At 41.2% G+C, this 17,527-nt stretch overlaps 1 protein-coding gene across 1 annotated transcript in view; it reads left to right on the top strand.

Annotated features, from left to right (window-relative positions):
- The window catches only part of ODAD4 (outer dynein arm docking complex subunit 4), a 300,717-nt gene that overhangs the window by 78,284 nt on the left and 204,906 nt on the right, over window positions 1-17,527 (top strand). The window contains exons 4-5 of the mRNA XM_069634493.1: window positions 1,189-1,250; window positions 9,386-9,569. Of these exons, the coding sequence (XP_069490594.1) occupies window positions 1,189-1,250; window positions 9,386-9,569 (246 nt within the window). The remainder of the gene's footprint in view (window positions 1-1,188; window positions 1,251-9,385; window positions 9,570-17,527) is intronic.

The raw sequence follows: 17,527 nt of genomic DNA, 5'->3' as shown, positions 1-17,527 counted from the left end.
CGAACCATTCCTTTAACATTCATCTGCATAAGTCTCAGTGTTAAGATGGTTGTGAATGTTCAGCAGCTGGGTTCATGTTTATGAATTTGTCTGTAAAAGTCATACAAAGTGAGAGAGACACGTAGGAAAAACCAACGTTTTTGAGTAGAATATTCGTAGATAGATTTAATTGATGAAATATGCAGTTTAGGAGAGTATCTAAAGCACTGTACATTTTACAGAGTCAGTACATAAGTCCCACACGTAATATGCATACTTAAAAAAAAGTTTAAATAAGTTTCTGTAGGATACTTGTATTTCTTTATTTAACATAGGTTTTTATGTATTTGATGTGAGCTTACGAGAAAGTATATGAACCCCACCAGAATTGGTGACATCTTAGTAGTATATACTACTGAAATTCATAACAATGATAAATAAGCTGATCCTGTTTGCTTCATTTCCTTGTTAACATCTTTACTAGTGCTGTCCTTTCACCGTTGCTTGAGTGCAGTCGTTCGCCAATGCATATCGGACTCTGTGTCCCTCATCAGGGCTGATTCTGTCAGTTGTGGCAAAGTATCCCTGGTGAACACGGCTTCAACAGTTTTTTCTAAAGTGTCTAGGAGCAGTAAAAACAAAAAATATTTTCTTGTCTATTGACTTCTTCACCAGACACTCGAGCGGGATGTAGTGTCCCTTACGAGAAAGCATAATTTTATATTTTATTGTTTTATATATGTTAACATTTAATGGATTTTGTTCTGAAGAAACATTGTATGACTAACTGTAATTCAGCTTTTTAAATAAATCTCTTGGATTTACCATCTGTACTAGCTAAGACCAAAGAATATTTCTGTTCACCCGATCAAACCCTTTAGAGGGGGTCACAGAGGTCAAATATAGCCCACCACAGGGCCTCTCTGAGCTCCTGTGTCCAGATTTCACCAGTTACATTGTGGGATATGGAGTCTCAGCATTTCGGGATCCAGTGTGGGGTTCTTGCTTCACCTGCAACAAGCTTCAGCTTGAGCCTTCATTTGTCCTCTGTCACTGTGTGGTCATCCTGCCCCAGTAACGCCATCAGGGGGGCTTGTAAGATTTTAGTTTGGACAAGAAATCCACAACTGTAATTGTGGAAGATGCGGGTGATGGGAGAAATTATTTGAGCTTGAAAATCTTGATTAACATGAATGTTTCTGCCCGCAGGCCCAGAAGCTGTGATGCTGGAGAATACAGGATCCCTCAGTTTTTTAAGCAAGCAAGAAGAGGTAAAGTTTTTCACCCCAGGCAGTCTTAACTGGTTGTATGCCACAAAAAGTGGTACTATTTATGGAAGACAATTGGCAGCATGTGTGTTTGGACCACTAATGCCTTGCTCTATTTTCTATATACCACAGTTGATATCAGTGGGTAACACTTTTTAAGGCTTATCAAAAACATAATTGCTGGCCCTATACTGTGCAGATTACAAACAAAGTACATGTGCATGCACCCAGTGGAATCCATAGCTGCCAAACTGCAGTAGCTAAATTCAGATAAATGGGAAAGCATTGTTTGTTAATGGTTGGGATCTCATATACCTAACCACACATGCCCAGGTGGCCTCAGTGTTTGCTAATGTCTAGAATATTTCACAGGGTAGAAGATTGTGTTGTTGTTTAATGTGCCTTCTTAAGAGATCTGTGTAACCTGAAGCACACAGGTTTGAATTCTGGTGGTGATAAATGAGTGTGATTTACCAAAGGTACATCAAATAAAGACCACTGAGTAAAGTAATTGTAAAATCTAGTGTTTAGAGTGCTGCAAACCTGCTAGACCTGTGGCATGTGTTGTCTAAATCTAGTTTTTACTATAATTTACTGAATTGATATCTGCCCTTTAACTTTGATCCTTACCTTTACCAAAATTGAATCGGCCATGCCTCTACCTTCCCCAAAGTCCCCTGTCTGCATCCATCTCAACCCACAGCCATAACTACCATGGTAGAATATGTTGAGCTGGGTGTCTACGGTAGCTCAAGTGTAACCAGCAGTACTGACTGGAAAGGGCAACGTTTAAACTATTTATAGTTTCATGCTCTTCCTCTAGGTTTGGGTCCTGCTATCAATTGTACCAAACCTGACCCTTTTATTTCGCAAAGGATTGCCATTTTAAAAGTTCTATAGTCTGAACTCCATCTACATCTTTAATAACGGCCACATTTCCTCGCTTGAGGCAAATGGTCAGGCATTTAGAGCACAATTTAAAGTGAACAAATGTTTGAAAACTTTAAATGGATTTGCCAAAGCAAATTTGGTCAGTGAAAAAGTAAGGATTATGTCAATCTTTCATTGAATCTCTGCAATGTGTATGTTTCAGAAAAATATTTTGATTATCTATAGCGACAATCATGTCTTTTGCGATCAAGAATTTTCTATCTAGCACTGCTGAGACTAATCCAAGTTGTAGCAGCCCAGCAGGACCTCTGCTAATAACTGTCAAATTGAGCAGTGCTGGATTGCGTTGTAACATTCTGCTGTCAACCCTGTCCATAAGCCAAAAATGCACTTGCAGCATTGAGGTGAGGTTAATAGAAATGTGAAGGCAATCTGTGAACCAAATTAACATGGCACACGTTGGTGCTGTTAAGATCATTCTGCAATCTAAGATCTTCAACTTGTGAATTAGATGAACCTTTAGAATCATCGACACCTTTTCCCATGGTGAAAGGGTTAGATACTTGTTTCAAAACAGTATTTAAAATGCTTCCCCAATGAGGACCTCTAATCCAAAGAGATGTAGTTTATTAGATCATGGGTTCTATTATGGACAACATTCTCTCAAGTTTCTCCACTAAACCCATAGAAGGCAGATTGGCACACAGGAACCGGATACCTCTGACCTACACCCATCAACACCACAGGTTTGGCATCTGCCTCTCTCACTCTCCCACTAATGACCCTTCCCCTTTTTCTTATGAAACCATGTGCAGTGAGGCCACTAATTGTAGCAGACGGGAGCTATACAAGAGCACTTAAATGTAATGGCGTTTTGTTGCATATGAGGCTATTATGTTTGGTAGTGTCTTGATGTTGAAGCAATTCCTATCAGTGACGTCCTTGTGTGTTCCGACTTAAGCGGTTTATTTGAATATAGGTATATTTTCTTCTGCCAAGGAAATTGCCTGTTAGAAAATAAATTTTATAGTAGAGATGGGATTCCTATGAAAGCATCATGCCTCCCTTGTATTTATTTTATTTAAATTAATGTGTTGGTTGTTTTGTCCGATAGAACCCTTATTACTTGCTTTACACCTCTTACTTGCATTGAATTATTGGAGGTATTCAGTAAGAAATCCTACTCGGCAATGACTTGAAACATCTAGCTGTGAAGGTTTTTCTGATTCTGAAAGGTTTTTCCATGGTGTTTAATGCTGAACCCTGTGAATGTTTCAGAAACCATTTGTGGCATTTGCTTCAAATACTGGCATCCTTGACTGTACGAAATTAGGCCTGTCAATGCATCAATGTCAGCCAATAAAATGTAGAATTGGGCATTCAGTTATTCCTGACTGTTGCTAAAGATGCATTTTTGCACAGAAAATTCCTTGCCGTTTAAGATGTTCTCTAAAGACCCTCGGGGCCAATCTGAGGACTAGCAGTAGGACTTTGATCTGAAACTGGCAGTCTCCTGCTATGATTCAGATGTATTTCTTCTAGGATGGGTGCATGGAAATCTGAACCTGTAAGCCTTTGAAGTCTGCAGTGCGTACGAAATCTCCTTTCAGATTGAGTGCTGCAAGTTACAATATTTTAGAGATGTACTCTTTTGAAACTGTACTTATGTAAATATGTGTTTATAATCCTTAGGGCTCCTGTATTCCTTATGACCATGAAGTATCTTGAATAAATTAATTGTATTCAAATCTTCTGGGGCATAAAAAGGTTGTGCTGGACCCCTGTGCAAGCAATGAAACTGCCCCCAACCCGCTGTGTACATAAAACCACATCAAGTTGCTTTTCAATATCTTTAATAATCATTTTCTGACTTTTTCATTAAATAATAATGAAAGAAAGGCCTAGCTCTCCCTATCGCTACAGGGATATTCTCTACCTACCAAAACTAAACTAAGGGTGCTTGTTGGTCGTCCAAAGAAAATCTCATCCCTTCCAAACCCTACTTCCAACTGTCCCTACCACTATAACTAATAACTAAATAACACAACAATTCTCAGCTTCTGGTAACTTTCCTTTAGCCAAACTTCCTGGGCTTCTTCACGTGGTTATTCCATGAAAACAAACAAAATCCTTGTATTTCCAAAATGTGGGTAAAAGTCAATAACAAAGGGTTCTTCAGGTCCTTCGATTATCTCTTATAAGACTATAATATAGGTTAACCGGTTTAGCTGCTTTGCGGTTTGTGAAGGCATCATGAAGTAGACACAGACAACTGAATGAAGTTTGGGCTAGAAACTTTTATTAACACAAATGGAGGATTCGAAAAAGGCCCAACTTGCCCTGTGGTAAGGTGGAATTTCCAAACCTAAATAAAATGTATGATAGTCTGTGTCAGGAAGTCCAAAACAAATGTCTGCCTGTGTCCAAAATCTATAATTGTATACAATGTTTAGGGATGTCCGCCTCAAAATGAGAAGTGTGCAAATAGAAGTTCAGAATTTCTTCCAGCTCTTGGTTGACAAAGGGGAGTGCCCTTCTTCAAGGTTCAAGATAGTTCAATTTACAAAAGAAGAGGGGTTCCCTTCCCCAAGCTTTCAAGTATCTCAACTATCAGCAACAACACAATTCCTTGGGATACTTCCAGCTCTTCTGGCTTGGTTGCCTTTTATCAATTTCATAAAGTTCAGTTCCTGGATTTCAAATCACATACATTTTCCTTCATTCAATCACAAGCTTGTTGGTAACTTAAGTAGCCTTTCTTTAGGTGGGTGTACTAGGTGCAGTTGTTGGCCCACACAAACCACCCATTACAGATCACGCAACCAACACACCTTATTGGCTTCTTCTTAATAGGCTCTTTGTCACTGTTTCAGCTTCACAGTGGGGTTTTGACTTATTCTCATTTCACATTTTCTTGATGCTTCGTCACTGCTTAGGTTTGCCACCAGTAACATGTGGCACTTTCACATTTGCTCAGGGTTCTTGCTACTGCTTATTCTTCAAGTCACACAGTTCTTTGTATCCTTATGGTGCATGCCAGTATACAGTTCTGTTTGATCAGGGAATTGTACAAAACTGCTTTCAACCAGATCAATATTCAAAAAGGCTCTCGTCATTTAAATCAGTCACTTTGTAGGAATCAGTTTTCTGTGGCCCTCTTTTGGCCTTTTAACAGCTTGTTTAAACTCACTTTTTCATTGAATTCACCCTGGGATTTTGCTCAGCTCCAGGTTAGCCTTCCTTTCATCTCTTTCACATTTTGCTATTCATAAAACCTTTTGCTCGGTTTAACAGTTTTGTTTCATCGTTATTATCAAAAGTATTCAGTAACTTGCTTGCCTTCAAACTCGACCGGCATTCATATCACCCAAAAAGTCTCTCGCTCACTCCGGCTCCTCTGACTCACCGGGTACGCTGTCTCTAGGTGCTCTTCTCCGCGAGTCGGCAGGCTCCCTGTGGCTCTCGCTGCTCCCGGCTTGGTGTCGCTCTTCTCCTGGGTCTTCACCACCTTGGCCGTACAGACACTCTGCAGTTCGGAATTTCTGGCACACGTCTCTCTGGCTTCACCTTCACCTTCTCAAGCAGCTGTTCCACTGTCAATGCCATTGGCCTCACTTGAGTGGGCCATTTACACCACCAGCTTGGCTTCAGGTGCAGGCAATGTTAATTCATTCTACAACGATCGAGGTACTCTGCATCCCTCTTCCTTGTCCCAGTACCAGAGTGGTATGTATGTAACAGTCAATAAAGATAGGATGTATGACTCTGGTTTATCTCTTCCTCGTCCCAGTACCTGACTGTTGTCTACTGGGAGATGTTCTTCTGTAAAGATAGAGAAGGAACTGGTAATAACCTACAAAGGACTTGGGGATATTAGACTCGTTAGAAAAGGGAAATGGGGGATACTGCGCCTCACCCAAGGGTGTCTCATCCCACTACCCAAGTCTACTCCACCCAGGTGACCCTCCCTCGCATATCCACCCCCAGGGTCAGGATCCAACAGTGACTGCCTTTCCCTGGCCAACTCGGAGGAGGATATATTGGGGACGAAGTGAGGACGCCCTCAGATTCCTCACTGGTTCTGGATCCTTCTCGTCTCCTTCTTAACTTTGCCCCTTTTTGTTGACTTTTTATCTTTTAGTCTTCTCTTTCTCACTTTAAATCCTCCAAATTCGTTAAGTGTCTGATAGGGCATTCTTGATCCTCTTTATGTTCTATGTACGGCAACTTTGGTGGCCTCTCCAAAGGCTTAGACTTCTGGTTTCTCAGGTTCCCGTAACTGACCTTAACATTTACTTTGGTTCACTTTCTTACTGTTTCTGATAGAGTACTCACGGTCTTCTTGGACCACTATAATTAATGCTCTTATACTTTCTCACAAGGTTTGTACCTCGGCTTTTCTCAGGCTCTCATAAGTAGCTTTCACATTAGTATCAACTATTCTCTCATAGGGCGCCTCCAATCTTTTTGTCGGACAACTCTCGGGTTTTCTCCCCAAAACCTATAGCTCGGGTTTTTCAGATTCTTTTCATCAGCGTTCTTCTCAATGTGTCTCATAGGGCATAGCCAACCTTCTTGAATATTTATATCATACAGCTTTTGTGGGCTTCCCCAATGTCTCTTTTCAGTGTCTCTCGTAGGGACGAATACCCTAGATTCATCACAACTGATACCGCCCGACATCAAATACAGAAAACAAAAATATATTTCTATGAGCAAATTGGATATGTATGAACACTATTGAATTGTCACAAGTCAGCCCTGTCTTGACACAGGAACTCAGTGGGCCTCATTACGAGGTTGGAGGTAGCCATAGTGCTATTAGCGCCATGGCTGACTCCAAAATCGTTCCGACTCTGGTCTGGTGGATGGAGCAATTACCAGTCCATTTCGAGGTCGGAGGGACCGGTAATTCCCCATTCACCAGAGCCATTCCCCATTCCCATTTGAGCCCCCATAGGGCTCAATGGGAAGGGGGAAGGCGGCAATAACGGTGCCGTAAATTGCGGTACCGTTATTGACCCCGGTATCCCTTTGCGGGTCCTTCCTTAACGCCTGGTAAAACCAGGCGTTAAGGAAGGACCCGCAAAGGGAACTTGTAGTAGGGCGGTAAGTGATTACCCACACCGGTGCCCTTACCGGTGCCGGTAATCCCTTACCGCCCACCTCTTAATGAGGCCCAGTAGCTTGAACAAAAATTTACTTTTAAAAAGTGTCACAGCCTGATTGAGCCTTGTGTAATCAATACCAGAGTACATGATTTGATTAATAGATTGGGTCAAAAGGTTTTAATTGCAAGGTGTTCAACAATTAGCAATGAAATATAAAAAATGCAAACAATTTTGACAATAATTGTAAATGCATTACTTAGCCACACATTAACAATGTGTCCCAGAGAACATAGTACACGTTTTAGAAACATTTAAAATGAAAGCAAGCAAAAAGTTTTGAATCTTGTTGACAGTGGTAAATGAGAAAATACGTTTTATGGACTAGGGCTAAGTGAATAGCAAATTAACCTGATTCAAATCAAACAAATGACTTTAATTAGAAGTCTCAATCAACTAGAACAGGCAGCCAGATATATGTAAGAATGTAATTATAAAAAAATAAAATAGACATGGAACATACCTTAGTTGGAATCCACTGACAGGTTTGCATTAAAAGTAGTTTCCTTTAAAAACTGGAAAGAAACGCATTGCTTAAAGTGTGTACTGAAAATGACCACCTGAGCACTGGCTGAATTAATTGAATAGCATAACCCAAAGGATCTAAACCAGAGAATTTCCATTTTTTCAACCAGCCTAGTCAACATTAAAGGGACTCGCTTGAAAATAAAATTACATGTTTCATCAATAAGGTCCTGGATGCTGTTGTCCAAAGAGGTAGTGCGCTCTCAGACATTGTGGGTTCCTATAGTCACACGAAATGGAAACTAATCTTCTCCTCTGTTTTCTGTGCTCACAACTTACATTCTTGTGCTACTTTATTTGACACATTTATAAAAGAGACCATGATGTGAAAGAGAAACTCACGTGGGTATGTATAAGAGGTTCCTATTAGCTAACAGTAATGCCCTGTGTCCTAACACTCCTGTTCCTCTTCTTAAGGCTTGTCACAGTAATCTGATTTCTCCCTGTATTACTGTGTGGTATAGTCATCCTTTTCCACATATTGCTCTTTTGGAACATAGTGTTTTTTTCATATGTAGTGTGTCTTCAGGCAACTACTATTGATGCACCTCAACCTATAGTCCAGAATTCCTGACAGCAACTTACAGCCCCTTCCTTTCAGGGAAAGTGGTTTAGTCCTCTAAAGATACCTAATTGCTTTCTGATGAGTTCCCTCACTAGGGAAGTTGAGGTTCTCCTCTACTTTGCTATCTTGAACAAACCATCTTGTACCACTGGGATCCCTCTTGATGATAAAGGATTCAGTGGAGTTGGAGGAAGTTCCTTTTCAAAAACGACTTATCCTTCGAAGGAGCATTTTATTAAATATTAATGTTTTTATAGAACACATCATTTCAGATTCCTTTTATCTTTTAAGCGCTGTAATATATTTGATCATTACCTTATTTTATTGTACCCCATTTATGTTGGGAGGTTGAAGGACTGGGTAGTCCGTAATGTATTTCAAACTTGTGAACTCTAGCGTGGCCCCATGTTCGAGGCTAGCTCTCAACTCGCTGAGCTATCCACCCGGCTATATTTGACTCAGATGACAAGTAACAGAGTGTTCTGTTTCGGGAGGTGCTGCTGGCAATGGTGATGGTTGGCCCAATGGCACGAAAATAACATAAACAGGGGCACAGGGATACCCAGACCACTCAAATGCTATAGTTCTGTGAAGGTCTTAAAGAACAAGAGGGTTTTGGCAGAATGATTAGAAAAAGAAAGCTAAAGAATTAGTCAAAAACCTCCTAGTGACTTGAACGTTTTTCAGAGAACAGGCATGATAGTAGCTAAGAAGGGTAATCAGTGAGAGCAACTTTACAAAAATATAAATGTTATCATTTAATTTTGTAATTCAACATATATACGGTAATTGGCAGCTTTTAAAATAGTATTTTTACAAAACGTGACCTGGTAAGCAATGTATGACAGCAAGAACTAAAACTAATTCTGCATTAAAACGGGAGTAAGAAAGTCAAAAAAATATTCATTTTTGCAGAAGTTGTAATCTCTGAGTTTGGAAACCATGTGATCCAAGAGTTCCACGTACTTTCTGTTTTTTTCCCAATCGAGACTAAGCAAGCACTGCAGAAAGTTCTAATTCCGCTGAAACCCCCAAAGAAAGACCCGAAGAAGGATTTCAGGCAGTTACAGCTGGAGAAGGAAGAGTTGGAGAAAAAAGAGAAGAAGGTTCGACAGCTTCTCGGAGAGCTTTACACCGACAAGGCATACCTTGAGATGCTGCTAAAGGACGATGGTGATGTATCGTCTCAATTAAATATAGATTCTCATCCCAGGAAGCGTATTCATGTTTTTATTGTCTGAGTAACCTAGCCTGAAGTTCAAAATTAGTGAGGTCTTCTCGGCTTCTAGTCCTTGATCATTGGCTATAGAGGAGGTCAGGACAGGCCATGGCTTGAAGCAGTGAAGTGCTTTGAGGTAACTTGGCATGTTTTGAGTTTGCATGCGTTCCTTCCAATAAACCTACTCCAACTTACAATAGAGGAGAATCCAGTGAATTTAAAAGAGAATAAATGGAAACCTGTCACTTTATGAAACAAACCAAAGTGGATGGGCTTGTTTAATAGCAATATTGCTGAATTTCTAAAGAGAGTCCATGGTTACGTTTTTTTAAAAGCCAGCAGGGCTGTTGTTTTTTTAAGAGGGAACTGATGGTAATGTTTTTGAAGCGGGAGCACGATTGGTGGCTCTATGGTAATGTTTTTTAAGAGGTAGCAGATTGAAGGGGTTTCAAGAGGTGGGAATGCTGGATTTATTAGGAGGGAACAATGCTAATGATTTTTAGGAAGGAGCAGGCTTGTTTTTTTAGGATGGTGTCCATGGCAGTGTTTTTTCATGTGTGAGAGGGAATACGTTTTTAAGGGGGGTAGGGGGGTAAGAGATAGCTGAGTATTCTAAGAAAGAGTCGATGATGCAATCACTGAGAGGGAGCAGAATGGATGCATTTTCTGAAATGAAGGATGATTGAATTTACTAAAAGGGAGCAAAATAGTTAGACAATAAGTGGAATAGTTGAGTTTAAGAGGGGGCAAAGTGAGTAAGAGGAAGGGCAGATAAGAAGGGCTTAATGGAAGAGTACTTTTTTAAATACAAAAGAATACGATGGTTGATCTGAAAAGAAACCGAATAGCGAGTTTGTGTTTCTAAACATTGGCACAACGGTTGATTTTCTTAAAGGCAGAAGGGTGGGTCCATTTATCGGAAGAGAGGCTGATATTTATATTTCCTTTACAGGCAGGTTGATTTACATTTTGAAGGGAGCTCTATTGTTGACTTCATTGTGGAAATTCAATAAGTTGAGGAGTTTTCCAACTTTATTTTCCAAACCGTGGAATAGCGCAATTATTCCATTTGTTACATCTGTGCATTGAATGTGTTTTTTTCTGTATTCCTTCAAAACAACGTGCAAGGCATTTCTGAGAGTATAAACATTACATCCTTAAGTACTGGTCAAGAAATCAGATTGGAATCTGTCAGTGCTGCTGGTCCCTTTTGACAAGAAAGGGGCACTGTAAAATGGGACGGCTACGTTACACTTTACGCAAAGCATTCAAAGCAGCGCAGAGACAGAGCAGTGAGCCTCTGAGCCTACCCTAAGCCTCCCCAAATCAAACATCTTCATAGGCACTGCAAAGCCGTGAATATGCTTGCAAATTATCCTTTTGTACATTTTATATCCCGTTTTGAGAATTAATTAAATATTTTATTCATACATTTTAATTTACGTGTTATTCATTTTTGATGTGTAGATGCCCCTTTGAAAGTGGTTGGGATAGTGCTAAATAAATAAAGCCGGGCACAACCTTCTCCCTGTCTTTATGCAGCAAGTATTGTCAGACCTTGGAGTTTGCAGTGCAAGTTGGCCTTCAGTTTAGACCACCATTCACCCTCTGGCCTTATACAGCCTCGTGGAAGGACATTTTGGGATTGTCCATCTCAAAGCTACAGGGTATCTACATCCACTAGACAAATGGCATGTTTCCCTTTTCCCATATCAGATGTTACAATGTTTAAAAAGATTTGTTGTAGTAGAAACGAAAATAAAATGGACATCCATATTCCTTCTGTATAGAATTAATAGAAAACCACACATAGGATCAGATGATCAAAGCCTTTTAAATAATTGCTACTTAGAATGACCATAAATGTCACCAATGCATGTACTAATTTCACAACCCATGGTTTAGTTTCCAGTATAATAAGTTTCTGGACTGCTTATGCCACAAGCTCTCTTTCCGTTACCTTTAGTTTCCACAATCTACAGCTTGCTCACCCCACGTCCTTTCCCTCCTGCTTTCGCTTGCTTTATTATCAAATTGCCATGTTTGCCTACTAACAGTTAAGGTTTGATTCCCCCAGGCTTACTGCCCTTGAACAGAATTGACTCATCACCAGCACTGCCCAATTCTCAGTCCCAACCATTGTGATCCCCATTGTTTCGCTAGCCAAGACCAACCTTTCCTTCGCTTTCAGCCTTCCAGGTATAAAATCCTACATCCCCAGTCCACCTTCAGTTCTGCAACTCTTTCCTCTTTGGCTACAGTCCCTGTAACAAGTCCCTTCACTTGGTCTGGCTCTTTTGATTGGGTCAAACAAGCTAAGACATAGGCAGAATGTAAAATCCGGTGTAGGAGGTTTAGCGCAGATTGGTTTCATCTCTTGGTCTCATGTTTGATTCTGATTACGTCAATTGTGATGAAAGGGTTCTATGGGAAAAGAACCCCTCCAAAAATACCTCCACCAATAATGCTGCCAGGATAACATCACCAGCAGTAATACCCAAAGAATAAAATATCTGCAGAGTTTACTGCTGGCGATATCATTGCCTCATTATTTGGTGGGGATATTTTCACAACAAACCTATGAATCTCAATACTAAGTTTGTTTTTGTAATTAAAGTTTTTACTGTTTGGTAGTGACTGGATACCATGTTGGCATCGTGAAAAGACAGGCTAAAGATTAAATGGATGTTTATATTTAACCAGCATCTTATCTGCCTGAAAGAATTGATTCTATGTGTGGTGGAGGCACCTTGCTAAGACAGTGTTTTGGAATCTTGCCCTGCTATTGCAGCTGCATCTGACTCATAGACTTATGGATGAAAAAGAACAGCTTATCTTCGTAAATATTCTTTCTGATAGTTCTGATCTTCCTCCCACAGATTCCTAATCGTATTTAATAGCTTCAGGCTCAGACTCAATCCAGCATCAACAGAGCAACTCCAGTCTGGCTTTGTACCATGTGCGTCGCAGGCTCTGAAAATTATGTGCCTGGTATATTTGTTTATTTGCCACTGTTCAGTAACCTCATTTTCTTACACTTGCACATACCTCAGTTTCCCACACTTGAGAGGGGCACAAAGAACGGCAAAACTGCCATGAAATCACTACAAGAACCATTTCAAGTAATCCCATATTTTACACAACGTTGGTTAGTTGACTTTGATAAGATCGCATCCATCAGAAAGAACATTACACAGGTTGAGTAGTTTGTTCTTCAAATGAATACCTTCCCTCACACAGAATGCCTATCTTTATGAAAGACTCCCAAAGAAGCACCAAACACAGGATGTGTGCAATTATTACAGGGAAGCGATACACTTGAACTAGGAACTGCTTTTGCATGGTTTGGCTAAACCAGACATCCTCCCTCTGCAGTAAATCCAGAAAGTAATCCTTGTCAAACATGAGGCCTAAGTTGCTGCTCGATACATGGCCAATATAGGAACACCTCAGTGCAAAATGTAAGTATTTGCTTGACGCCCTGTCTGAATGGGCTCGATCCCTTCAGCAATTATTATGCGCCAGTTCATAACTTGCCTTAAAAGAAATAACTATCCATCTGGACATTATGGTCCTGATTCATGGAATTATTTGCGTGGAAAACAGGGATTCGCATGCTATTCTGCCCGCAAATCCCAATTCGTCAAACGGGGATTTGCGGCCACAATGGCACGCAAATCCCTGTTTCACACGCAAATAATTCCATGAATCAGGGCCTATGTGTTTGGGTATGATGTTCATTCAATGCCAGGGGTTTTTCCTGCTGAGTTTTTTGCTGCCAATTTGTGGCTAAAAAACTCATCAAAAATATGTGGGGGGGGTAAAGAGATATAAGGGGTAGGGGGCTTGGCGAACAGATTGTAAAAAACTGGGACGGGGTTTAAGTGGGAACCCCCAAATAAAATAAAAAAATGTAGATGAGCTTTTTCAGCCAAAAATCAGCAGCGAAAAAACCCTGGTGATGGAATGACATAGAACCATGTGCTTGGTAATGGCATCACCCGTTTGAGGCCCAGAAAACCCAACAAACCATCACAAATCCAGTACTCTTTAGGCCTTGAGATGTAGAAGCTGAGCACCTGTTTTGTGTTAATGAAATAGAAAGATTTCTCCATTTTGGATGGAATTTCAGATGGATGTGGAGGAAGTAACCCCCCCTTTCAAGGTGAATCTTCTGAAAGTGGTGATACTCAGAGACCACCTTAGGGAAAAAGGAAAAGCTCACTATTCAAGTTGTGTTTCTCTTCAAAAAGTAGTGGAAAAGAGGGCCTTGCTAAAGCAAGCCACGGTGAAGATGTTTTTATAGTTAGGTACTACAGCACACACAAATGCATTGGCTTAAAAGGAAACGCCATTGAAAATGTGAGAACTGGATTCAGGTCCAAGATGGAAGCCCAAAAGGCATACAAAGAAACATATAAAACCGCTCTTTTTGAAAATTAAATATTAAAGGACATTGCAAAATAGGAACCCTGTTCAGGTGTCTTTTTTTTAAACCTGATATAGCAATCAAGTAGCTCTTATACCACTGGTTAATAACCCTCCTATCATGCGAATAAGTAAAACATGTTTTGTACCTGCAGGTATTAAGTGCCTTAGAAGACGTTCTTGAATTCATGCGGTCGGCTCATAGATCTTCAACAGAGTGATCCCAGTCCTATGATCTAAGAGCTTCTCAATAACCAGGCATGAATGTGCTAGGTTTGGCGTGGGAGCTACAAGCCTGAAGGCACAGGTTCTCGGGCAGGGAATGTGCAGCAAGAAAAAGTTTCCAAACGGGGGTGAGGATAAAGGCATCTCCCGCAAGGGCAGCACCCTTTCCTGCTGTGCTCTGTGTGACGACATTGCCCTTAACTCAGGGGTAAACACTTCAAAGCTACTAGCCAGGCATAAAAAGTCACTTGCATCCTCGACACACCACATATACACAGCACATCATTTCTTACTCGCCAAAAGTCAATTATCACTAACCAACGGCTAGCAGCAGGTGTAAACCTAGCCGCCTGCCTTAATGGCATTTTGGTTAACTCTGAGGCCAGGAGGAGCCACCCTCTCCAAGATGCAAATTGCAATCACTGGAGGTGGTGAAGTGAAGATCCCTCAGCCCTTCTGCACTAAACTCAGAGGTGCAGGTAGTGCTTGACATGGGAACAGGTCCCCAAGTGGACAGCAAGAGTGTCTACTTCATGCAGGGGCAGAATGATGCTCTTTCCATTGTCCAAATATTTAATACTGAGCACCAAGTGAGAAAACCCCACATTAATAAGTCTGAGCATAAGGGTTTCCCATGTGCGCTATTAGCAAGTGATTTTATGCAGTCCGGTAGCTTTGGTCATAGGTCCATGCCCAAAGCTGTAGTGCAGAGCAAGTGCTTGCTGGGTGCGGGGGCTCCGGCTTGTACACCAGACTGGAGCTCACAAGAAATCCTTTGGCATCCACTGTAATCCAGTGCAGCGAATGCTCGCTCTCTGTGCATTGCTACCACCGAGAAGCCAAGTGAGGCTGTTGTTTGGCCTGCAGGTCACCGTGATTATTTTTCCTGATTCCAACATGATGGAAAAGTTCTTAGTACTTTGGACCATGGGAGTATTGGAAGGGCCTGGGGCATCGGCCAACTCTTATGAATAGCCTCCGTAGTTGGGAGGCCATTTTCTGTACAGGAACATCTCTCATGGCATTGGTCGGGGATCCATTGCATTATCTGACACTGCAGTTCTTGGTCACAAATAATAAATCAAGATGCGTAGTCAGGGTCTCCCTTCCCCATGTTTTGAGCATGTGACAAGGTAGTACTCCCGCTCGAGCTTTCCCAGCACAAGCTAACAGTTCCATTCTCAACTATCAGGGCCTTGGTGGTTAAGTCTCTTTTCTACAAAAAGTCTCTTGCCCCCAAGAATCTGATGTGTTCCAAATTAATAAACAAAAGTTCCTTTCTGCTTGCACGTTGCGTGATACATTTTCACCCCTGGATCCCCCTCTTCCGGGAACAGATTTTCAGAAAGTTCCTAGCGATATCAGGACCTTCGGTGTTTCAATCTCTTACTTCCGAGGGCCTGATATATTCAAAACAACAAAAAAATGTTTTGCTGCCAGAGTTTTGACTGCTGTTTTGCCGGGTGCATTCTACAGAAGCTGAATACCGCGCTCTGAGCACTTTCTACATAAGAGTTTTCACTTCAACTGATAATTCGCCAGACTTGCTGCAAGGGGAGAGGGCCCCCTTCTGCCCCTTTAATAAATCCTTGCAACGTGCTGTGGACGGCGTCAGCTGACTATTTAAAGAACATCAGAACGCCCTTACGGCGTAAACCCTGCTGTGAAAGGGCTTTGACTGCTGTTTTGCTATTTGGCATGTGGGCGCTGTGTCGCAACAGGTAGGACAACTTACCGCAAGGATATCAGGTGTCCCCCAAATAGTGTATGCCATGCCCCCCCACTATAACCGCTACTTCCCGCCTCCCTACTGTTTATCTAATGTGGGGGGAATCTTCATAGACGTGGAGCAGCGAGCGGGGATTCCCACTAATCCAAGGTACGATGAGATCTCCTTTCTCTGAGTCTCTATTGACTTTATTTAACCTGCTTAGCTACCATTGATCACCCAGCACGGCAAGTCCTCCAACACTTATCAATTAGAACTGAAGCTATAGAGTCACAGGTACTACACTGCCACTTAGGTAGCGAGTGGATCATTAAGAGCTACACCGTGACTTTTTAACAGACATTCTTTTCAGGGGACTGCGGGCAGATGCCTTTGACTCTGAGTTGCATTGTTTTGTCTGTATTTTGACTCTAACTCCAAACAGAGGCTTATTTTGTTTTTATTTCAGGGGACTGCGGGTTTAGACCTTTTGACCTTGTCAAAATCATCAGAAATATTCTAACTGGGAGGATTACAAGTGTATGTATTCTAAGATTTCACTCTGCAGCTCCAGCGACAGAGATACACTTCTATTACCTTGGTGTCAAATCTAACAAGTGCCTTTCACCAGACGTGACTTGCCTGGCGATAGATTCAAACTCCTCATGATGGTAAAGACGAAATCACCTGAAAAGGCAGCCAATTTACAGTAGGGGCCACAAACAAGAAACCGCTCAAAGTCCCATTTAAAGACTGTGACTCCCTTGCTAAAGACAGGACGTCCTTTTACCAACGCGATGGTCAATGCTAGACAAACGGCCACTACTGCTTGAATCCACACAGACAAAAGAATCACCACAAATGCTATGCTCAAAAGAAACCAAAGACTCACCTCCAAAGAAAAAATCAAGAGTCTAATGTTAATACAGAAAACTTATCTGAAATGAAACTTGAACTGATACTTTCGACCTCGAACATCAAGCAATTAACAAAACATGAAGAATCTGGTACAGACATCATGCATAGTAATTAAAAGAAATCTTCTGTTAATCATCCAAAACTCGTGACTGATATTCCAACTTGCCATGCGACTGCAGAACTTGACCAATGCCTCAATATGCCCCTTCCTGATCAATTGAAATTGAGTCGCCTTCCCACCACGCCACTGATGAGGATTACCTCCATTGACAATGTCAAATTGTATAACCCCACGACATACACTCAACAGACTCCGAAACTTAGTATAATCACAGAAAGACAAAGCTTTACTTGCTAAAAGAAGATGGCAGTCAATGCATGAAAAACAAACCCAATCAGAAGCACTGTCCTATCCAGCTATTACCCAACAAACCCCAAGAATGGCTAGTCTCCCTCTAGATATACAAGAAATTGAATTATTAATGGAAAAACAAGGAAAAAGCATAGAGTTGTTTGGTATAATGTCAAATAAAGAGTAAAGTGAAATATCCCAGCAGAAGGTCGCAAACAGAGGAGAAATAAAACTTAATCTGCCTCCGACCATTGAACTTTCAACACCTGGAGTAATGTATC

The sequence above is a fragment of the Ambystoma mexicanum genome, chromosome 13, assembly GCF_040938575.1.
Source record: "Ambystoma mexicanum isolate Mex_15411 chromosome 13, UKY_AmexF1_1, whole genome shotgun sequence".
NCBI classification, from domain to species: Eukaryota; Metazoa; Chordata; class Amphibia; order Caudata; family Ambystomatidae; genus Ambystoma; species Ambystoma mexicanum.
This window is presented reverse-complemented; position numbering and strand designations above follow the sequence as displayed.